Raw genomic sequence first — 23,943 nt, forward strand, 5'->3', positions numbered from 1 at the left:
GAGGGAAACGAAATGCAAAGTATGCAGTTTTATTTTAAAAAAAAACACTGGCATCTGCTTGACTGTAGCACGACCAACATAACTAGCAGCTTTCAAACGGTTTCTACGTCCCAAAGTGCAATTAAAATTCACTCACACTTAATCATGAAATAAATAAGGTGCATTTAAAACAGGTGTGCCCTGGTGATATTTTATTTGTTATCGTACAACAGCATTTCATGCAGAACAGCATCTTCAAAATATTCCAACATCGACATCACTATGGCCAAACAATTTACTTGGACTTGTTTTTGGGTAAAACCTGAATTGTCATTTTCATTGCCGTTTCGCAAGTTTCGACTACGCCTTTTTTGAACGCTGCGTAAAATTAGGTCCTCATTACCTTAAAGCGAAATTGTTGCAAAAAATAGAACATATTTGCAAGCGAAATTTAAAGCTTCTTTGGACAATGTAGTAGGGTGGGGAAAATGGGACATGCTTTTATTCTTATTTCTTGTCCCATTTGATAGAAAGGGCAAAAGAGCATAAACAGAATTATATAAATGTAGCCCATCGACTTTAAAAGAACACTGTTAGTTGTTTAAAACGTGTTTCCCCACAGTACATATAGCAGGGTTGGGGAAGATGGGACACCTTCCAAAAGTATCCATGGGACACCTTCCAAAAGTATCCATGCGACACCTTCCAAAAGTATCCCCCCCCCCTCCTTCCCCCTACTATATATACCTTGTCTATTCACACCGTACAAATGATTTAAAGTTTTAGTAAGTTTAAAAGCCTATAATTAATTAAGATATACGTATCAACAGCTTACCCATAAAGTAGTAATCTTGATTAGGCTGAAATACAACATTCAAAGTCTGTCTCTTTTGAAACCTAAACGTCAATTTCCGCGAGTGGAAGGGATTGTTCCATTTTAAAATCACCTTTTCACTTTCTGCATATAAACATGTTATGTTAGTCTGCAACGTGGCAATCATTTTAGATAGTCCATCTGAGAACCACTTACAAAACTTGACTAAATTATTTGATAGGTTTATGCGCCTATGATCTATAGTACTGTGGGGTAAGATGGGACATCTTTAGCACATGACATCTAAATTTCGTGTTTTAAACCATTAACAACAATCTATGGGAGCCGTGGGAATACGGTTTTATAAATCTTTGAATGTTCTTTATTTACTACGAAATAGGACATGGAAATAGAATGATCAGGTGTCTCATCTTTCCCACCCTACTATATATACTTTTTCAGTTGTTTCGAAAATTATTATTAAAAAAGCAAAAAATAAACAAATGGATTTCATATATAACCACCTCCAATTAAGCAACTGTTATATGATTGCTCGCTAACATTGTAGATGATGAAACTAAGCTTAGCTTCGTTATCTGCATGATACATAGGGCAGTGAATATTCATGTAGTCTCTCATATGAACCTCGATGGAATATTCGTTTCCGGGGGTGAATCTAAAAAAGACAAAAAACGGGTTAATTGGGACAAATTATAAAAATTGACTCGCAAGGATCTAATAAATAGTAGGGCGGGGAAAATTACATAATATTCAAGTATCATGATTGTGTTTTAAACAATTAACAACGGTCTATGGAAGTTGTGGGTATACGGTATAATAATCCTTTAAAAGTTCTTTGTTTACTAGTAAATTGGACCATAGCTTGTAATTTTTTTAATTCATTCCACATTTGAGTTGCTGGGACACCTGTTCATTCTATTTTTCCTTCCAATTTGATAGTAAACAAAGAAAATTCAAAGAATTATAAAACTGTGCCTTCACAACTCCCTTAGACCGTTGTTAATTGTTTAAAACTCGATCAGGATATTTAGATATTATGTGCTAAAGGTGTCCCATCTCCCCCCACCCCACTATATAAGCTATGCAATTTTAAATCGGTATTTGTATGCTGATTTATCACACTACAAAATTGCACACGTTATTTAATGCAACCGAAAAACAAACTTACAACATTAAGTGGTTATACATGGCCAACCCAAACAGCTTTCTAAAACTAGAAGCACTAATCGCTTGATTCAATTTTTAACCAGGTATAGCAGTATAACTGAAACTTGGATAGTAGAAAACCAATCGGGTCTCTATAGCAACCTAAATGGCTACACTTTTAGTGTTCTAGCCAATAACATGTATTATCATGCAGTGGTAAACAGAGAGGACATTTGCTTAATGGCTATTAAATATTTCAAGATTAATTTAAAACTCAATTAGAAATCGACTTACCCTACGTTTTGTCGTGGGTCCCACATAACATCATGGTTGATGGTCCCACTCCCAGAATTGAACTGCTTGCTTTGTACCACATTAAAAAGAAGATAGCATATAAACAAACTCAAAATCATTCGATTAACTTTTGACAAAACCATGGTGATATACGCATTTACATAACAATCTGTATATACAGTGCACAGTCGCAGGGTTCTAAAAATTAAATGAGAAATTACTTTCACCTATATATTTAAATACCACACATTGAATTTGTACTGCACAACAAGTTCATGAACAAATGTATTATGATTCTTTCCCTATAAAAATCACAATGAATCGTTATGCTTCGCTTACATTATAAGGCGTCCGCGACTTCTCTTTAATATTAACCCGCCAAAAAAGAACATTTATTGATTATCCTTTTAGTTTACACTTACAGAGTCAACACGTATAATTCTTGTCCAAATTATAAAAAAAAAGATAATCACCCACAGGGTAACATACTTGGTAACTTGTTAGCTGGCACGAGGTGTTAAACCCGTGTGATAACGACAGTCGTTTTCCTGCCACGCGAGGATAAATTAAGTTACATTCATTCATTCATTTTTTTATTTCCGCATCAAATTAATTAATTTTTGGATATGTTCTGTATTATGTTAAAATTATAGCAATTTGCACTCCATTTCCAGACTGCAACTGGAAAAATATTAAATTTCACAACTGTAACATAAACTTAACCCTTTACCGTATAGAAAATATAAGTCTTATCTATTTATGAATACTAGATATATGAAAACACACATCTTTATAAATAATCGATAAAGTCATATATATATATAGTTTAGCAAGCAAAGTGTGTTAGAAACAACTACAGGAGTCTAAGACGAGAAGTAGTTATCGCGGTTCCACAAAACTGTCGGATTTAGTCGCGTAATGTGTTAAAGATAAACAAAATCTGACAGAAAAATTACAAATACAACATCTGAAAATAAAGGAATAAAGTCGAATTTATTTTCAATTGAAGGGAAGCGAAATGCAAAGTATGCAGTCTTAACAAAGTGATACATGGGCATCTGCTTGATTGTAGCACGACCAACATAATAACTAGCAGCTTTCGTACTGCTTCTACGTCCCAAAGTGCAATTAAAATTCACTCACACTTAATCATGAAATAAATAAGTTACATTTAAAACAGGTGTGCACTGATAATATTGTATCCATTGTGACCGGTGGGAGTAATAATTGTAATAATGTGTTAAAAGTAATTGGTCGATTACGGCCACGTTGATTCAAGACACACCGTGGAAAAGTACAAAAGTTAAAACCGTTTTACTCTCTCGAGCCTCGCGGTATTCGGTTATATTTGTACGACTGTATGGTTCAACTACAACCGTGCGGTGACGCTATATAAGTAGGGTTCTCGTACAGAGCAGTTGTTTATACGTTATATAGTAGGATGGGGTGAGAAGGGGCACCTTTAGCACATAATATCCAAATAAACAATTAACAGCGGTCTGTGAGGGTCGTGAAGGTACGGTTTTGTAGTTCTTTGAATGTTCTTTGTTTACTACCAAATGGGACGAGAAAATAGAATGAAAAGCTGTCCTATCCCCCCCACCCTACTACATACTTAAAAATAAAAAAATTATCCATATACTAATTACCGGTAGCCTAAAATTAATAATATTTGATTGCTGGCATGCCCCTTTAAAAGTGAAGGACAAAAACGACGAACGTTGCCGATTCGCCGCTCTTCACTGTGGAGTGTGGTTTGGATATTTCAACCCAACATGGAAACATACACGACAATACAACACAACCATAGTAATTAAATTGCATTTGCCAACAGTAAAATTTCACCACCTTTTAAAACGTCTTAGAATTACGAGTTCAAATTCAAAAGCCTTTCTGCATTCTTTTGCGGAGCTTGAATTTTTAATTATGTAAGGACCGGATTTACCTGATGCATGTTAACACGCAACCATGACGTATGAAGTCCAAGCATAGCACGGTCCAGTTTAAATTTGGACTTGTTTACGACTTGTAACGAAAAACGTGACGGCGACGCAATCGCAGTGCCAAGCGATGCCGGGTAAAATTGTGTAAGGTGTTTCGACCATAAGCTTGCACGGTGATCCAAGCTTGATGAGCAGCCAAAATTGTTGCACGAAAAATGCACGACGGAGCGATCCCGGTATATTGATGGCCAAACAATGACTGGACGATTCGAGTCCTGATATTCAAGGCCGATTTATTCTGTTTATGCTTCTGTCAGCTTCGAAGATAAGAGCAAGCGAAGAAAGCCGCCTCCGTAAAACGGTGATCTTTTGCTGCGTGGAAAGTTACCTGCGCCCGTGGGCTTTCTGGTTACGTTTCTAAACATTTACCGCTAAACAGCTTAGCAAGGCTTGTACCATTGTCGCCAAGTGCGAGCAGACCGCTAGTTTTGTTTCCTCGTGAATAATCTTTGCGGTGGTTTTGCTAAGCTCTAGTTTTATGCCACAATTAAGGCGAATTAGACCTTGATTGACGAATTAACAACTGGGCACTAATTATGAGCTTTCAGCTGTAAGAAGTGACGATGCCACTACTGTGTGATTGAGCCTTGAAAATAAACCGTTTTTCTCTATCAATCAAAATTTTGCGTTTTATCGTCCATTGGTACAAAAGGGGAATAGTCATATACCTCTTCATGTTATAATACAATGTAAGCTTTCTGTTTTGCAACGCTTACTTGCCTACAGCCTAAATGAGTGCCCGTGATCCGTTTGCGGTTAATTTTCTCGCGAGGCAATGTTTCCAAAGTAAGAATCGTGTATAATCAAGCTTTGCGTGGAACGGGTACAAACTAGGAGATGAAAACAAATTGAGCGCAAAACAGAGTTTGTGGTTTTGTGTGGAGTTGTTTATGTAAAGCGGATTATTTTGCTGCTTTTATCATAATCCGCTTCTTGCAATGCCGTGTGATGTACACTGAACATGTGCTGCAATGTATACTGCTGCTATACAGACGGCAATCAGCATTGGTATTGTACTCATGGGCGCGCTTAACGTCTGCGCAATGGGACATTGGAGTGTAGAAAGACCAAAACCTTTGTTTAGGCTAAAGATGCCTTTAACCGTTTTTTAAATTAAACAGAAAGCGAGATTGATTTGCGTATACATCACATCAATCGTCACTTTGTTGGTTTGAAAACCTTTGAGGAGAAATTTTACCCAAACTTGCCGCTGAATTATCCGGCGCGGCAATGGTTGTCTATATTTAACCGTGAGCGTCTAATCGATGCTGGGAACACGTTTCACGCCCGTGTTTGTTTAGACGAAGCTAACGGGCCAGAAAATAATCACGATTTTCGATCTCACTGAAATGTCGAAGATTTCACGCTTTTAAGGCAAGAAATCTTCGACGGTATTATCAGATTTGAACTTCGGTTAGATTATGCGAAGCGATGGACAGGTGCGTTATTAAAATCTTCGAGCGGTGGGTTGCTAAGGCCGATGTTAATTCACACATTTTACGGAAAGTTTCGGTCTGCTGTTCGATGCAAAGATTGTCCTTAACTTGGCATAATTGATTGATTGTGATTACACAAGGCGCTTTAATCGATTATAGAGTAATTTGGCTCAAACAAGCCTTCAGATTCGATTTCGTTCCTGGTCTAGAAAATGCAAACGCAGGTGAGATTTATTATGAAGTGGGTGAAGGCTTAGCGGTTTCCATATCAAACCTAAATTACCCGTTTGATGTGAAGGCGGCGGTTGCAGTTAATCCGTAGCAGGCCCCGCACGCGAACCACTTCGTCCACATGTAGTGGCTATTTCTGGCTTGTTGAATTCTCCCGTGGGGACTACAGCAGGCACCGTGCTGTTGATTCCGTATCCGAACTCATAGTAGCTTTACCAAGGTCGGCAACAAATAACTTGGTAAAAAGTAATTGTGTTTTGTAGCAACATCGCGACACACAACCACCAGGAAGTCGCACACACAGAACCTAATGAGAAAATACAACCATTTGTTATCTGCTGAATTTTCAGACAGATATACACACATAGGTCGGAGAAATGCATATGAAAAGGAGAACAGACACGAGCAAACTTCCCATTCGACAGAATTAAACCGCATTTGTAAACCTTCATGTAAAATCAGCTTATGTGAGTTTACATACGTCATATCTATCATGGACAAAACTCCAACAGGAAACCTTTAACAAATAATAAAATAAAACCCCAATTGATCGATCCCGGCTCTGGTTGTTGATTACTACGAACGACAAAGTTTACAATGTACTTGAGCCGTAGGTTCGATTCGCAGGTGATAAACTGTCTAACCGCGCCCGCTGTGTTTGCAAATCGTAAATTATTTGTTGTTCATGAATGAGGCTATTGTTTCATTGTAGCTACATGCATGCAATAGCCGCGTGATCTTTAAACAAAGGTCACAAAACCTTACACTGTAAAAAAAGTTCAATCAAATTTCAATCAAATTCAATCAACACCAAATTTTGACGCAAAATTTTTGAATCAAGTGCTTGACGCAATTTTTTAAATCAAATTTACGTCAAAATTTCGCTCGGTTTCAGCGATTTTTTAGCATTAAAATGGGCCAATCTCAATCAAATTTTGATTTAAACTTGATTTGTATGAAAAATCCTACAAAATGTTTGAAAAATGTTTGTTTTGTATTTTTTATTTAATTGGCACAGCATACACAAGTTATTATAAACACTACAGATAAAGTGTTGACGTGGAAAATTATACGCAATGAAAGACAACAAATAGGAAGGAACATAAAACACAACAAAAGATAGAAAATGTGGTTTATAAACGACTGTCAAAACGTCGTATTCCCAGGGGTATTGCTGAGGCATGAAGTAGTAAAGTTCGCAGATAAGAAATTCTCTCCTTTATTAAACGTTGAACGGACTTCTCCCTCATAAACGTTTCCACTTGACATCACATTCAGTCTGAAATGAAAGCAGCAAGTTAAATGAATAAGTCCACACACCCTTTCCGACAAAAGTTTACTTAATACTCACCAATTTGAATTAACGACGTTCTAATTTTCACATTCCCTGTTGACGGTAATTCATTCGTATAAACGATGGTAGTTCGGAAAATCAGTTGTCGTGACGCATAAATCTAAAAACATAAAATATGGTTTTGTATTTGGATGCTATTAAATAATGCTATGTCCACTTTGTATATAAAAACACAAATGCATACTTAACTTTTATGGTAAGCAACGTGCGCTTGTCATCTTTCTTCAGTAGAGTTGTAATATATGACCCATTTTGAAATCTTATCGTCGATAGTTGAATTTATAATGGTGTTGCTTCACATTAGAGTGCTGTTAATTAAACAAAAGATATAGTAAGTGTGTAAGACCATACCGTTGTAAATGGTATTAAAATTGCTCACCTTTAGCTTCTGATGAGTTTTCTTTTCGTGTTTTACTGTGACTTTTATTTAAGACTTACTGACCAATGTTGCGTCTGCATTGTTATTTTTCTCATCTTACTTAAGCGATATTACACCTGATTCCTCTTAGAAATAAGTAACACTTCCACAGTCTAAAGACTTTGTTCAAGACCGTTTAAAATTTGGCGCGCTCCCGCGTGACGTAATAAGGGCGAGAAGAAGTGAGTGACTCTCTCGCGTCGCTCCTCTGAATCAAATTTTGATGTAAGTCCGAGAGCGATTCTCTCGAATCTAGACGTTTGACGCGAATTTGATTCGGTCGAAGCGACTTGATTGAAAAAATGCGCTCAATCAAGCACTTGATTGAGCATTTTGCGTCAAGTTTTTTTAGAGTGTAGCACTTGCCGAGTTAAACTGTTCAAGGTAGACCATGTTTGCACTCCGGTCATTTTCACTGGTCAAATGTTATAATTCATCACTCGTGATATGTAAACACATACAGACCAACCGGAGCCGAAGGTTATGTGATCGAAGAGCAGCTTTCGGCGAAAATCGCAACTTAATTCGAAATTACGCCACCTCGGCTTAGTGAGGTAATCACTTGTAAGATAAAAGCTGGACGTCTTCGCGAAGTCGCTCGATTTACTTTGTATTGAAATAAACCAGCTATTGATTATAGCCCTACGGTAAACCAGTGGCTGATCGAAGCTCGTTTTCTGACTCGTAAACTTTGATTGCATCTATTTATTGTGCGCGATGAGTTCTAAACGTTTCTTTGTTGCAACATTATACAGAAGTGGGTTTCCGAGTGTTTTCACGGTTCATCCAACATTATTGTTCAATATTTGCACAAAGCATACCGACAGCTTGGGGTGGCAGGGACCGGCGAACCTTCGAAAATAAATCTCGGAAGTTCTATTGAACCAGGGCAGCGACGTGTAGCGGCGCTATTCCCCAGGGGAATGCAGGCACAGCAAGAGATCGGTGAATGATATCGAGCGTTAATTTATTTTGACAATTCCGCGGCGAAAGGCCAATTGCATTTTATCAACGGCAACAAGTTGTGGCGTGGCATGTTGCGTGGAGGTGGATTGGAAGACTTTGATTTGGCAGAAAGTTTGGGTGCTGAAGCTTAAGCTTCGTGATGTGAGTAACAAGGAACTAGAACAAATATATAGCGAAATAAAATGCCGCGCAACATTTGCAGGCAAGGCAAGATATACGAACTGAAAACGAACAAGGAAACAAAAAAGCGAACCGTGAAATCACAGTGAAAATTAAAAAAATAAAATAAGCGCTAGTTAAATAGCAACACAAGATAACATCATTCGGAATATCAAAACAACATCTCTTCTCGTCCGAAACACAACATCCTTCCAACACTTGTAACATACTGGAACCTTGCGCCTTCTGATTGGTCCGTCCACGATCTCGGCGACCAATCACAACCCAGAACCGACGGCCATTCCCGCGATGTACGAAACTTACTCGTTTTCCACAGAAGTCAACGAAAAGTGAACTTTCAAATGACTGGGATTAACTCAGAATCGTGACGTCACATATTCATGACATCACCCACGTCGTGATGACGTAAACAAAAAATGTTAATGTCAACGTATTTATAGAAAAAAAAAGACACGAAGAAGAATTATTTCCCCTTCGATTTTTAATTTGTCTTAAAGTTTCAGGGTCTTCGCTGGGTTTTTTGTCAGGTATTGACTTAGTTGTGTTTGAATGTTCAACGTTGGGTAGAACGATGCGAGGCTTTCTGGAGGTTGTTGTCCGTACTTTGGTTATTGTTGTTGTCGGGAGTGTGGTGGTTGTGGTAGTACTAGCTGTTGTTGTTTTCTTATCGTGTTTGTGGTGGCGGGTTTCTGTTGGGAACAAAGTGTTAACCACGTGTATTTTGATATTAATATGAGATAAGATACATCGACTGTGAATATTTACCTCTGCATTCAACAAAAATACGTAAACGCATCGAGTTTTTGTTGCAGCCATTTGTTCTTTTGTTTGGATCACGAGACGCAGCTGGAATAAACATAAAGTCTCGTTAAAAGGAGCCACAAGCTTCGGGAGTCGCTGATATATATATAGGTTTATGAGCAGCATTACTTTTTACGGTATGGGAATAGAACAAAACACAGACCTTTGCCGTTTAATTCATTTCATATAACGTAATAGACGTGCGCCGTTTATCGCGAATTGCTGTGTGTGAATTCTACTGGGAAAAGACGCCTAAGCTGTTCTCACGCAGCGGCCTCTCGCATATGCGGCTGGTGCGGCGATATAACTGAGGAGTGGACAGTTGCGCTGTACAGTCGACATTTGACATTGGGCAACTCCTTAATGTGGCGACTAATCGCCGGGGTCGTGAGAACAGCTGAGCTGTTAGTACAACTTACCCACAAAGTAATACTCGGAGCAATACTGGAAACGAAATCCGAGAGGTGAGGGACTGATGGTCTGGAACTTGATGGTGAGCTTATTTTCACGTTCCGGTCGGTCGCAAGCGAAGATGAAGTTCTTGTTATCTAAAAATGCAATATTGGTTAACTCTCTGTATATTTTATACAGGGATTAAAGAGATTAAAGTATTTTGTTTCACTTGCGAGAACAGCTTTGAGTGGCAAATTGCAGTCACCGCAAACCTTGATATTTCGTTTCAAAGAAATGTTTCAAACTAATTTTGGAAACATCATAATTGATTTAATAGCTTCAGTAAAGTAACACTTGTGGGCGAGGCGGGTGGCCATTTTATTCCGCGTTAATTATTTTACCGGTGACGTAATCCCCTATCACTAACCATTAGCGTGGTGTTAGCTTACGCACCGACACAAAATGGATTCAAAGCATTTGAATCTAACAAATAACGTTGAGTAAATACGTACAAGCAAAAGAGTGGGCGAACAGAAGTAAATAGGCGTTAATTGCGACTCGGGTTTCGCAAAGCTGAGCGAATTGTATTAGGTGTCTCATAGCAGCAAATGGCAAAACCCGATGGCGTGAAATATCACCAACGCCAAAGTCGAAACAGAGACCCCGGGATGAAAGACGGCATTCGAAAAAGAAGCTTAAGATTATCGAGATACGACGAACGCGAACACCAGAATGTGAAGATGCTTTTGTAAAGTGACCTGTGGGCCACTCGTGCGACCAATGGAGCAGATAAAAGAGGGTAAATGGTGACGGCATATCAGCATATTTCCCTCGCATTATTGGCCGAATAGGATCGGCAGTTTCGAATTGCTTTGCTTCGTACAACATACACCACGGCTGGGGTGATAGTTTTACTAGATTGCATACGATTGGGCGAATTATTCGTTCCAGACATAATCAGACTTGGAACGAAAACAAACGAATATTTTGAATGGTCCAATTGTTCACAGACGCGAATTTAATAAAAAACAATTTTATTACAAAAAAATTCACTCACACTTAATCATGAAATAAATAAGTTACATTTAAAACAGGTGTGCACTGATAATATTGTATCCATTGTGACCGGTGGGAGTAATAATTGTAATAATGTGTTAAAAGTAATTGGTCGATTACAGCCACGTTGATTCAAGACACACCGTGGAAAAGTACAAAAGTTAAAACCATTGTACTCTCTCGAGCCTCGCGGTATTCGGTTATATTTGTACGACTGTATGGTTCAACTACAACCGCGCGGTGACGCTATATAAGTAGGGTTCTTGTACAGAGCAGTCGTTTATACGTTATATGGTAGGGTGGGGAGAGAAGGGGCACCTTTAGCACATAATATCCAAATAAACAATTAACAGCGGTCTGTGAGAGTCGTAAAGGTACGGTTTTGTAGTTCTTTGAATGTTCTTTGTTTACTACCAAATGGGACGAGAAAATAGAATGAAAAGCTGTCCAATCTCCCCCACCCTACTATATACTTAAAAATAAAAAAAAATTATCCATATGCTAATGACCGGTAGCCTAAAATTAATAATATTTGATTGCTGGCATGCCCCTTGAAAAGTGAAGGACAAAAACGATGAACGTTGCCGATTCGCCGCTCTTCACTCTGGAGTGTGGTTTGGATATTTCAACGCAACATGCTGGAGACATACACGACAATACAACACAACCATAGTAATTAAATTGCATTTGCCAACAGTTAAATTTCACCACCTTGTAAAACGTCTTAGAATTACGAGTACGAGATGCAAACGCCTTTCTGTATTCTTTTGCGGAGCTTGAATTTTTAATTATGTAAGGACCGGATTTACTTGATGCATGTTAACACGCAACCATGACGTATGAAGTCCAAGCATAGCACGGTCCAGTTTAAATTTGGACTTGTTTACGACTTGTAACGAAAAACGTGACGGCGACGCAATCGCAGTGCCAAGCGATGCCGGGTAAAATTGTGTAAGGTGTTTCGACCATAAGCTTGCACGGTGATCCAAGCTTGATGAGCAGCCAAAATTGTTGCACGGAAAATGCACGACGGAGCGATCCCGGTATATTGATGGCCAAACAATGACTGGACGATTCGAGTCCTGATATTCAAGGCCGATTTATTCTGTTTATGCTTCTGTCAGCTTCGAAGATAAGAGCAAGCGAAGAAAGCCGCCTCCGTAAAACGGTGATCTTTTGCTGCGTGGAAAGTTACCTGCGCCCGTGGGCTTTCTGGTTACGTTTCTAAACATTTACCGCTAAACAGCTTAGCAAGGCTTGTACCATTGTCGCCAAGTGCGAGCAGACCGCTAGTTTTGTTTCCTTGTGAATAATCTTTGCGGTGGTTTTGCTAAGCTCTAGTTTTATGCCACAATTAAGGCGAATTAGACGTTGATTGACGAATTAACAACTGGGCACTAATTATGAGCTTTCAGCTGTAAGAAGTGACGATGCCACTACTGTGTGATTGAGCCTTGAAAATAAACCGTTTCTCTATCAATCAAAATTTTGCGTTTTATCGTCCATTGGTACAAAAGGGGAATAGTCATATACCTCTTCATGTTATAATACAATGTAAGCTTTCTGTTTTGCAACGCTTACTTGCCTACAGCCTAAATGAGTGCCCGTGATCCGTTTGCGGTTAATTTTCTCGCGAGGCAATGTTTCCAAAGTAAGAATCGTGTATAATCAAGCTTTGCGTGGAACGGGTACAAACTAGGAGATGAAAACAAATTGAGCGCAAAACAGAGTTTGTGGTTTTGTGTGGAGTTGTTTATGTAAAGCGGATTATTTTGCTGCTTTTATCATAATCCGCTTCTTGCAATGCCGTGTGATGTACACTGAACATGTGCTGCAATGTATACTGCTGCTATACAGACGGCAATCAGCATTGGTATTGTACTCATTGGCGCGCTTAACGTCTGCGCAATGGGACATTGGAGTGTAGAAAGACCAAAATCTTTGTTTAGGCTAAAGATGCCTTTAACCGTTTTTTAAATTAAACAGAAAGCGAGATTGATTTGCCTATACATCACATCAATCGTCACTTTGTTGGTTTGAAAACCTTTGAGGAGAAATTTTACCCAAACTTGCCGCTGAATTATCCAGCGCGGCAATGGTTGTCTATATTTAACCGTGAGCGTCTAATCGATGCTGGGAACACGTTTCACGCCCGTGTTTGTTTAGACGAAGCTAACGGGCCAGAAAATAATCACGATTTTCGATCTCACTGAAATGTCGAAGATTTCACGCTTTTAAGGCAAGAAATCTTCGACGGTATTATCAGATTTGAACTTCGGTTAGCTTATGCGAAGCGATGGACAGGTGCGTTATTAAAATCTTCGAGCGGTGGGTTGCTAAGGCCGATGTTAATTCACACATTTAACGGAAAGTTTCGGTCCGATGTTCGATGCAAAGATTGTCCTTAACTTGGCATAATTGATTGATTGTGATTACACAAGGCGCTTAATCGATTATAGAGTAATTTGGCTCAAACAAGCCTCCAGATTCGATTTCGTCCGATCCTGGTCTAGAAAATGCAAACGCAGGTGAGATTTATTATGAAGTGGGTGAAGGCTTAGCGGTTTCCATATCAAACCTAAATTACCCGTTTGATGTGAAGGCGGCGGTTGCAGTTAATCCGTAGCAGGCCCCGCACGCGAACCACTTCGTCCACATGTAGTGGCTATTTCTGGCTTGTTGAATTCTCCCGTGGGGACTACAGCAGGCACCGTGCTGTTGATTCCGTATCCGAACTCATAGTAGCTTTACCAAGGTCGGCAACAAATAACTCGGTAAAAAGTAATTGTGTTTTGTGGCAACATCGCGACACACAACCACCAGGAAGTCGCACACACAGAACCTAATGAGAAAATACAACCATTTGTTATATCTAATTTTCAGACAGATATACACACATAGATCGGAGAAATGCATCTGAAAAGGAGAACAGACACGAGCAAACTTCCCATTCGACAGAATTAAACCGCATTTGTAAACCTTCATGTAAAAGCAGCTTATGTGAGTTTACATACGTCATATCTATCATGGACAAAACTCCAACAGGAAACCTTTAACAAATAATAAAATAAAACCCCAATTGATCGATCCCGGCTCTGGTTGTTGATTACTACGAACGACAAAGTTTACAATGTACTTGAGCCGTAGGTTCGATTCGCAGGTGATAAACTGTCTAACCGCGCCCGCTGTGTTTGCAAATCGTAAATTATTTGTTGTTCATGAATGAGGCTATTGTTTCATTGTAGCTACATGCATGCAATAGCCGCGTGATCTTTAAACAAAGGTCACAAAACCTTAGCACTTGCCGAGTTAAACTGTTCAAGGTAGACCATGTTTGCACTCCGGTCATTTTCACTGGTCAAATGTTATAATGCATCACTCGTGATATGTAAACACATACAGACCAACCGGAGCCGAAGGTTATGTGATCGAAGAGCAGCTTTCGGCGAAAATCGCAACTTAATTCGAAATTACGCCACCTCGGCTTAGTGAGGTAATCACTTGTAAGTAAAAGCTGGACGTCTTCGCGAAGTCGCTCGATTTACCTCGTATTGCAATAAACCATTGATTAGCCCTACGGAAAACCAGTGCCTTATCGAAGCTCGTTTTCTGACTCGTAAACTTTGATTGCATCTATTTATTGTGCGCGATGAGTTCTAAACGTTTCTTTGTTGCAACATTATACAGAAGTGGGTTTCCGAGTGTTTTTACGGTTCACCCAACGTTATTGTTCAATATTTGCACAAAGCATACCGACAGCTTGGGGTGGCAGGGACCGGCGAACCTTCGAAAAGAAATCTCGGAAGTTCTATTGAACCAGGGCAGCGACGTGTAGCGGCGCTATTCCCCAGAGGAATGCAGGCACAGCAAGAGATCGGTGAATGATATCGAGCGTTAATTTATTTTGACAATTCCGCGGCGAAAGGCCAATTGCATTTTATCAACGGCAACAAGTTGTGGCGTGGCATGTTGCGTGGAGGTGGATTGGAAGACTTTGATTTGGCAGAAAGTTTGGGTGCTGAAGCTTAAGCTTCGTGATGTGAGCAACAAGGAACTAAAACAAATATATAGCGAAATAAACTGCCGCGCAACATTTGCAGGCAAGGCAAGATATACGAACTGAAAACGAACAAGGAAACAAAAAAAGCGAACCGTGAAATCACAGTGAAAATTAAAAAAATAAAATAAGCGCTAGTTAAATAGCAACACAAGATAACATCATTCGGAATATCAAAACAACATCTCTTCTCGTCCGAAACACAACACCCTTCCAACACTTGTAACATACTGGAACCTTGCGCCTTCTGATTGGTCCGTCCACGATCTCGGCGACCAATCACAACCCAGAACCGACGGCCATTCCCGCGATGTACGAAACTTACTCGTTTTCCACAGAAGTCAACGAAAAGTGAACTTTCAAATGACTGGGATTAACTCAGAATCGTGACGTCACATATTCATGACATCACCCACGTCGTGATGACGTAAACAAAAAATGTTAATGTCAACGTATTTATAGAAAAAGAGAGACACGAAGAAGAATTATTTCCCCTTCGATTTTTAATTTGTCTTAAAGTTTCAGGGTCTTCGCTGGGTTTTTTGTCAGGTATTGACTTGGTTGTGTTTGAATGTTCAACGTTGGGTAGAACGATGCGAGGCTTCCTGGAGGTTGTTGTCCGTACTTTGGTTATTGTTGTTGTTGGGAGTGTGGTGGTTGTGGTAGTACTAGCTGTTGTTGTTTTCTTATCGTGCTTGTGGTGGCGGGTTTCTGTTGGGAACAAAGTGTTAACCACGTGTATTTTGATATTAATATAAGATAAGATACATCGACTGTGAATATTTACCTCTGCATTCAACAAAAATACGTAAACGCATCGAGTTTTTGTTGCAGCCATTTGTTCTTTTGTTTGGATCACGAGACGCAGCTGGAATAAACATAAAGTCTCGTTAAAAGGAGCCACAAGCTTCGGGAGTCGCTGATATATATATAGGTTTATGAGCAGCATTACTTTTTACGGTATGGGAATTGAACAAAACACAGACCTTTGCCGTTTATTTTATTCATATAACGTAATAGACGTGCGCCGTTTATCGCGAATTGCAGTGTGTGAATTCTACTGGGAAAAGACGCCTAAGCTGTTCTCACGCAGCGGCCTCTCGCATATGCGGCTGGTGCGGCGATACAACTGAGGAGTGGACAGTTGCGCTGTACAGTCGACATTTGACATTGGGCAACTCCTTAATGTGGCGACTAATCGCCGGGGTCGTGAGAACAGCTGAGCTGTTAGTACAACTTACCCACAAAGTAATACTCGGAGCAATACTGGAAACGAAATCCAAGAGGCGAGGGACTGATGGTCTGGAACTTGATGGTGAGCTTATTTTCACGTTCCGGTCGGTCGCAAGCGAAGATGAAGTTCTTGTTATCTAAAAAAGCAATATTGGTAAACTCTCTGTATATTTTATACAGGGATTAAAGAGATTAAAGTATTTTGTTTCACTTGCGAGAACAGCTTTGAGTGGCAAATTGCAGTCACCGCAAACCTTGATATTTCGTTTCAAAGAAATGTTTCAAACTAATTTTGGAAACATCATAATTGATTTAATAGCTTCAGTAAAGTAACACTTGTGGGCGAGGCGGGTGGCCATTTTATTCCGCGTTAATTATTTTACCGGTGACGTAATCCCCTATCACTAACCATTAGCGTGGTGTTAGCTTACGCACCGACACAAAATGGATTCAAAGCATTTGAATCTAACAAATAACGTTGAGTGAATACGTACAAGCAAAAGAGTGGGCGAACAGAAGTAAATAGGCGTTAATTGCGACTCGGGTTTCGCAAAGATGAGCGAATTGTATTAGGTGTCTCATAGCAGCAAATGGCAAAACCCGATGGCGTGAAATATCACCAACGCCAAAGTCGAAACAGAGACCCCGGGATGAAAGACGGCATTCGAAAAAGAAGCTTAAGATTATCGAGATACGACGAACGCGAACACCAGAATGTGAAGATGCTTTTGTAAAGTGACCTGTGGGCCACTCGTGCGACCAATGGAGCAGATAAAAGAGGGTAAATGGTGACGGCATATCAGCATATTTCCCTCGCATTCTTGGCCGAATAGGATCGGCAGTTTCGAATTGCTTCGCTTCGTACAACATACACCACGACTGGGGTGTTAGTTTTACTAGATTGCATAAGATTGGGCGAATTATTCGTCCCAGACATAATCAGACTTGGAACGAAAACAAACGAATATTTTGAATGGTCCAATTGTTCACAGACGCGAATTTAATAAAAAACAATTTCATTACAAAACTTTTTATTTTCTAATAATATGGCGTTCGGAGGATAAATATACTGTATGTTATTACAAGCAGTACGTATTGTACTGTCCACTCTCCACCTTGTTTACCCGTGTGTGATCAATAACACATATATCTTACCTCCATGGCTGCATTGTTCGAAATCCGTTTGAGTTACATTGTATAGGTTAAAGGTCTCTGGTTCTTCGAGACCATCCGTTATCCCCATCAAGCTGTTCTGCGGACATAGAATGTCAAGAAACTCGCCAATTTTCACGTGGTAAGTGTGTTCGCTGGTCGAGAGCAACCTGCCAAAAACAAAATAGAGTTAGACGTAAATTACCCGAACGATGCTAAAATACAGATTGACGTCCACAGAACGGAGCCAGGAACCTTATCTGGCATGATCAGCTCATTTCGCGGAACCTTCTGCGTTAGAGCGAGGCGAAAACAAGCGCGGTGACCAGCACACATTTGTACGGCTCTAACCAAATTCAGCAACGAATTTATATCTTTTTGTGCAAATGTACAACAACGACTTGAAACTGTCGCTCGCAATTTAAGGCGGTCGATTCGTTCGCGTCAAGTCAACGGTCCAGTGCTTACAGCGGTGGCAAGAATGCGGTAGTTCAACTCCCTAATTTGCCATGTCGTGTTGGTAGAAATTCGAGCGGAAAGATTCGTGATCAGCCTAACATCGTTCGTTGCAATGCTCGGCTACCCTAAACCGCATTGCGCCAGTTTAAACAAGCCGTCACCAGCTTTGCCAAATCATTTTCAACGCCGCTCAAACAACGAAGACGAAGGATCAGTTCGCTTATTTTCCCTACTCGCGAGCGATATGTGTCAGAGAAATATGCCACTTCGCCAGTGTGAGGTCTAACACGAGATTAGAGGTAAAAAGTAAAAGTAGGCGCGGTAAGTGGTTTCCCATGTAAAGGGGAGCCCAACACTTGCACCATCCTGTTCGAACTGACATAAAACTGGACACTCCCGTGCTGGTCAGTGGGGACTAAGCGAATTATAGCGAATATTTCTCTTTAAAACGCCTGCTGGCTGTTAAATCTCAAGTCGTCCACTAAGTTAGCCGAGCCTTGGGTAAACATAAAACGACACTTCAGTGTAAACTTAATTAGCGTTATCTCTAAAATCTAATCGCTAAAGTGAATAAATGGCCGAGCAAAAGCACATACGTTCCAACCCAGAACTCGATGTAATACAATTTGCTACTTAAGTAACCCTTCCCTAGCTCGCTGGCGGGTTTATCATTTGCTCAATCAATAATTAAGGCGCATTAGCGAGCAAAACACGGGTTTGCAATTCTAATTTGACAACAACGAGCCAGATAGGGTAAATCGTTTTATGATTGGTGTATATTGGGCGGGCCTCTGTACGGATATGACGTAAGCGACTCAATCAATTGGCGACACCAATTAAAGCAAATTAAACGTATATACTTCGTTTCTCCTATACCAGTGCCCTGAAAATCCACCCTCAGGTTTGAAACCTGTTCCATACGGGTCCACACTAGTCACCACGGGTTATAATCTAATTATGAACTGAACCGGTTGGTCTCCCTGGTTTGGTACAAAAGGTGAACAAAAGTATCTTTGACAACTGTAATTGATTCGTAGGATTAATACGTTGGGGTGAACATTTCTCCCAGTCTGGTGACGTCATTTCGCTCCCGCTTATCCACCCCCCAACATCCGGGCACGAACTTTTACTCCGCATAAATCAATACGAACCAGTATGCGTTGAATTTTACGGTTCAGACCACTGACAAGAAACATGTCTCGCGAAGAGGAGAATTCCCTATTGAAGTGGTTTGTTTGGTTGCACCCTACCATGTAATTGAATTGAAATGAATCTCAAAAGGGATGTATAGCTCTGTCCATTTGGAATTCAAAAGCAGGCTATACAAAGGTATTGCAAATTTTGAACGTGGCACAAGTATCTGGCAAAAGCGTGACCAGACAACTGCAAAGGCTCAAGCTGGATCACGCCCGTTTAATTTCTTCCAACACGACGCGCCTTTAAATCGTCATGTCACGCCCGTGTCGATAAAAACCAACAACCTTGTGCAGTGTACTGATAGATAAACCAAAGACTTTACACTACAGTAATAATCACAAAACTCTAAAAGTTTCATCGTACGCATGAGCTTAGTCGCCAAGAATTCAGCGCATTCTGTCATGCGATTTTGCTCTATTTTGGGGCGCGGGTAATATTACATTGGTCGTAACTGTCCTATATAATTGTCCACCGCCGCGTTTGCCATTTGTTTGTTGTTTATACAAATCAATAGCGTGCAGTGGTGAGTCAGCGGCATTCTGTTCAATGGTCGCTCAACCGCGGTCGGTAATTTGTACAGATGACTACAAATTCCATATATTCTTAACATTCAAAGAATGCAACACTACGTTAAGGTAGCGTACCAAGACACATAACTCAACATGAATATTCCAACACATTTGCGAAGTAGCGGAGGCAGCTGCAGGTGGGGCGCGGGCTGAATATGGTCGGAGTGTTTTGCGGCCAAGTGCTAGTGTGGTCTGAGGTAATCCATATTCCTTCAAAATGCGGGCTCTATGGGGCGAAGCAGCTTGTGGGCATAGCGTGGGTAATTTAAGGAAAGACTAGAATCTGTGAAGTTTTGTAGATTTGGCCACTCCTTCAGTAAACCAACATGCAAACCCAGCACATATCAAATTAAACGCCATGTGTCGTCACGGGTTGGTTACAGTCGTTGAGGCAGCACCTGAGTGGGATACATCGTATATACACTGCCTGCTTTATTTACACGCGACCGATCGTTTAAATAAGTTTCGACATTTGAACTTGACGAACTGGGACGAATACGTGATGTACACCATGTGAAAAGCGATGAAGATTGTTGTGTGGCGAGGTGGTCGTAGTTCTGCGGTTAATGGCGCAGCGGTGCGCAGGCGGAACACTAAACAGTAAACACCTATATTTCTCTTCGCCTCAGTTTTATATTTTTTTTACATAAACAATAAAATAAGCACCATTTTTGCAACTTTTTTCGGGCGAATACGATTCCAAACGCTCTAGCGGCTATAGTACATATTGGCGAATGCGAAATTTTACAACCGACATGTAAATTGACTTCTGCATGTGTCGGCAATGAAAGCGGAAAACGTCTGGAAAGCGACGTTTGCTCCTTTAACTTGGTGTGTTTGCTCAAGTGTCGCCCTGGGCCTTCGCTATTGGTCGATGGCTTGTCCGATATAAAGCAACCTATACCGCAAGTGCGATATAAGATCGGAGCGGACCTTACCACCGCAAGTTGAAGAGTCCCGCTTTTAGTTATTGCCGAGCGTCTTGGCTGAGCAACTGCGGTTTACAAACGTCTGCTTTAAACAACAAAACATAGAGCGCCATGGGGTCTACTTCTGTTAATGTTCAACCAGAAGCGCAGTAGATTTACACTTTACTAGTCGATTTAAAGACATTATTTTATGTAACTGTCAGCGGTTGTTGATAGTTGTGGTGTAAATTGCTCCCCATGGGGCAACGATCTGCGAATTTTTTTAGAGGGTTCGGTTTCGATGCGTTGAACACACCTCTTTAATCATCTCCGCCATAATATGACTTAATTATTATCCTGCGCATGCGCCAATGAGTCTATTTACATTAAATGTGTATGAAGCTATTAAAGTTATCTATTAAGGTTATCTCATGCGCTTTTCCTAGGCTGGTTGAGTGAGTGCCAAGGCCAAACAGGCGTTTCCCTATTAAAACAGTTCGTAATCTTCTATGCTAAACTTACAGACGGTTTCCAGTAATTAACAGCTGGTCGGTTTGTGTACAATGCTTCTATGGCGAGTAAACGGCCAAGCAGTAAGCGGGTTGCCATTTTTCCCATCTCAGTATATACGCGTAAAACCTTATTAACCCCCGCGCCTAAAAATTCGGGGAGAAATTCCCTTAGCTGGTAAAGTTAATTAGTAAGGGCAAGAAAGTGGGAATACTCAGACTCAAGCGACCGATATAACGGAAATGAAACACGGGGAAGACATAGACGACACTGACGTTAAGTCCCTATAGTACAACCCATCCCTCACCGCCTCAGACACAGCAGAATGATAGACAAATAAAATCTACCGGTCAGAAACAATAGGACAATGGATTACACGTAATTTATGGTCGATCTCGGTGCTGGGAGTGACGTTAGTTAACCCCAATTGAGTCGGGACAAATTAGGACATCACGGCCAATTCTCCGGATATCGAGTAATACGAGACGGGTGGTCGTCTGTCTAAGAAATAAACGTCGATATTTCGATCGCGTGTGACAGCAATACACGTCATGATGTGACATGTTGAACCGGAAGAGGACCAACTGGAATTTTACCTTCATAGGGAATTGGGCGATGCGTGTTAAATTGATTTCCATTTTAAAGTAACACCGTATCGCGTCTAATCGTTTGTGTTTTGCCAATCTGTTACAGTAGAGACACAGGTTAAAGTGGTAAATGCACTCTTTCTTCATGTACAGTAAAATGGATTCCCTGTTGTAATCTGAAGCTTACTAAACGACCTATTGTTTGAGTCACGTGATCTTCAAGTCACAAAGCGAGCTCACACTTTCTCAGGCCGAAAGCTCCAGCGCAGAGTAATTCCTTTTGCGTGTAAGCTCAAGCTGAGATGGCGACCATTTCGAACGCTTTGTTCAAATGCCTCGTTTGTTTTCGATTAATTGTCGCATTGTTTTCCTTATCCGCGATTTGACACGTCCGTCATTGCAGCAAATCGGTTGCTAATCTCTTTCGGACAACCCGGACGATAAACCGAAGTCGAAAGCTTGAATCGTTCCATTATCGTTAGAATAAACAACAATTCGACAACGAGTCAGCATAATATTTACATGCAAATGAAGAAATACACACTCGGTCATTGTGCTCTGTTTGCTGGCATACTGTACTTCGATTGTAAACGCAGAATATAACAAATACTACATGTATTAATAACCTATTTTATCGCGACTCTAACACCTAAATGACATTGCATATTTGTACACACTTAACCGCACAAGAGGCAAGCGGATGTTGCCGACGTACATAATTGAGTTTGGCATTTTTCTCTAGCAAAGAATGTTAATGCTACTCACCCTGGGTTCATTACTGTGTTCCAGTAGATAACGTGGTGACGTCTCTTGGCATTTCCTTCACCTTGAAACAACAGCAAACTGAAGCAAATTGCCAGTGAGCGGATCATGGTGTAAGTTTCAAACGGGTTTTAAATGTTGGTTTGCAGCTATGGGCGCAGGCACACGCTAATAATAATTGCAATCCCGAGTGCAAATTCTTCAGAGAAGGCGCTGGCGGCAGGCTTGGTAAGTCAAAATTCTGGCAAAAGTTTCTAGTTGCCTGTAGTAAGCTAACCCTAAACAGTTGAGCTACAAATAACGGCAAATGATTACAGTGCTGAAAGACTTACTCCTCAGTTATATGAACACGTCACTCTGCTACCACAAACTTGAAGGTCTGCTCTGTGTCACGTTTGCTTGTGCACTTGTTCACATATTATACTACCAAGCTATTGTAAACAAACGTCTCCCTTTATAGACAAAGCGTCTCCAAGGCGGCGGTAAAAAGGTGCTCGAAGTGCACCGAGCAGCACTGTACTTGTGTTTAAGTAAACATAAGACGAACGGCTATATGTTCCTTCTACCAGACCATTTCCTACGGATATTCAATATTTTACTTCGCACCCAACTGGCCTTTTGCTTCTTTCACTTTAGCAGCATTGCCGCCTTGAAATAAACAAATTGGCTGAGCTGTACTGAGCAAACTACGCTTGTTTATGGACAGTAAACACCATTAAGCAGCGGCCTACATTGTGCCGTAGTAACCTTGCGCATTGCTGCTAACTTCATACGTGTTCGCAGTGCACAACATTAGTCTACCACTGACACTGGCTAACCTGTTATTATTGTAGCATTCGCACGTGTCTTATACCTGTGTATTACGCTCCTTCTTTTCATAAACACTACAGCGCATTGCAGCTTTAATTACAAGTACCACAATCACTGTCCAATTGCTTCTGCTGCGAATAGTAAATCGCTTACACGGCGAGAAGAAAAAGGCGACAGCGCTTCTTCGAACAAGGCAAGGCAAAAAAAGGCTACTTTTGAAAATACGAGAGAAACGCTGGAAATGTAAAATTTCCTAAACAGAATAATCGTTCCGCTTTCACACGATACAGTATATTAGTTTTAGCTAAAGCTGTTTTCATTTTTTTAATTCGCTAAAACTGTTTTTCTTGTTGCTGCTTCTTCGAAAGTAAAACTGTAGGTCGTTTAAACTCATTAAATCACCGCTACATCGGCGTAATTTTTGGCAGAAACTCTGTTTTTAGATCATTTGTCTTTACTTCGCTGCATTCCGCACAAGCCGGTAAGCGAAAAGAAAACAGCGCAACTCACTCAATACTCATTACAGTCATATGATTCTCAAATTTCGCACTTTCGCTGAAATTTGCAAAAACAAATATTTGACTTCAGAAATTGGGATTCGCAGAAG

General features: G+C 40.5%; 3 protein-coding genes and 1 long non-coding RNA gene across 4 annotated transcripts; all 4 read right to left on the reverse strand.

The window, feature by feature from the left end:
- Positions 1-159: 159 nt before the first annotated feature.
- LOC149738553 (ephrin-A2-like) lies at positions 160-2,653 on the reverse strand. Its single transcript, XM_089874184.1, has 4 exons — positions 2,255-2,653; positions 1,318-1,469; positions 815-937; positions 160-357 (listed from the first exon to the last, which is right to left on the reverse strand). The coding sequence occupies exons 1-4, from the start codon at positions 2,395-2,397 to the stop codon at positions 275-277; spliced, it is 501 nt and encodes a 166-aa protein (XP_089730310.1). The 5' UTR covers positions 2,398-2,653; the 3' UTR covers positions 160-274.
- Positions 2,654-6,908: 4,255 nt separating this feature from the next.
- Positions 6,909-8,052, reverse strand: LOC149738554 (uncharacterized). Its single transcript, XR_016384561.1, has 3 exons — positions 7,658-8,052; positions 7,276-7,586; positions 6,909-7,203 (listed from the first exon to the last, which is right to left on the reverse strand). It is a non-coding gene; the product is annotated as an uncharacterized LOC149738554 (long non-coding RNA).
- Positions 8,053-8,646: 594 nt separating this feature from the next.
- Positions 8,647-10,237, reverse strand: LOC149738555 (uncharacterized; the record flags this gene model as incomplete). The annotated part of the gene is made up of 3 exons (XM_089874185.1): positions 8,647-9,531; positions 9,608-9,688; positions 10,063-10,237. Coding segments are annotated over 3 exons (567 nt in total), but the record flags the coding sequence as incomplete, so codon positions are not given.
- A 4,737-nt stretch (positions 10,238-14,974) lies between these two features.
- LOC149738556 (ephrin-A3-like) lies at positions 14,975-23,426 on the reverse strand. The gene is made up of 5 exons (XM_089874174.1): positions 22,530-23,426; positions 17,538-17,704; positions 16,391-16,519; positions 15,937-16,017; positions 14,975-15,860 (listed from the first exon to the last, which is right to left on the reverse strand). The coding sequence occupies exons 1-5, from the start codon at positions 22,634-22,636 to the stop codon at positions 15,550-15,552; spliced, it is 795 nt and encodes a 264-aa protein (XP_089730300.1). The 5' UTR covers positions 22,637-23,426; the 3' UTR covers positions 14,975-15,549.
- Between the last annotated feature and the right edge of the window lie 517 nt (positions 23,427-23,943).

The sequence above is a fragment of the Ciona robusta genome, chromosome 3, assembly GCF_009617815.1.
Source record: "Ciona robusta chromosome 3, ASM961781v2".
NCBI classification, from domain to species: Eukaryota; Metazoa; Chordata; class Ascidiacea; order Phlebobranchia; family Cionidae; genus Ciona; species Ciona robusta.

What these genes read in the sequence shown, in the direction of transcription:
- LOC149738556 (XM_089874174.1), bottom strand. Translation starts at nt 22,636, where the DNA reads ATGATCCGCTCACTGGCAATTTGCTTCAGTTTGCTGTTGTTTCAAGGT. An exon ending in AACACAGTAATGAACCCAGG is followed by an intron (nt 17,705 to 22,529) that starts GTGAGTAGCATT and finishes TGTTTTTGGCAG; the next exon opens with GTTGCTCTCGACCAGCGAAC. An exon ending in CTCCGAGTATTACTTTGTGG is followed by an intron (nt 16,018 to 16,390) that starts GTAAGTTGTACT and finishes TGTTTATTCCAG; the next exon opens with CTGCGTCTCGTGATCCAAAC.
- LOC149738553 (XM_089874184.1), bottom strand. Translation starts at nt 2,397, where the DNA reads ATGGTTTTGTCAAAAGTTAATCGAATGATTTTGAGTTTGTTTATATGC. An exon ending in GACCCACGACAAAACGTAGG is followed by an intron (nt 1,470 to 2,254) that starts GTAAGTCGATTT and finishes TGTCTTTTTTAG; the next exon opens with ATTCACCCCCGGAAACGAAT. An exon ending in TAACAGTTGCTTAATTGGAG is followed by an intron (nt 938 to 1,317) that starts GTGGTTATATAT and finishes GTTTATATGCAG; the next exon opens with AAAGTGAAAAGGTGATTTTA.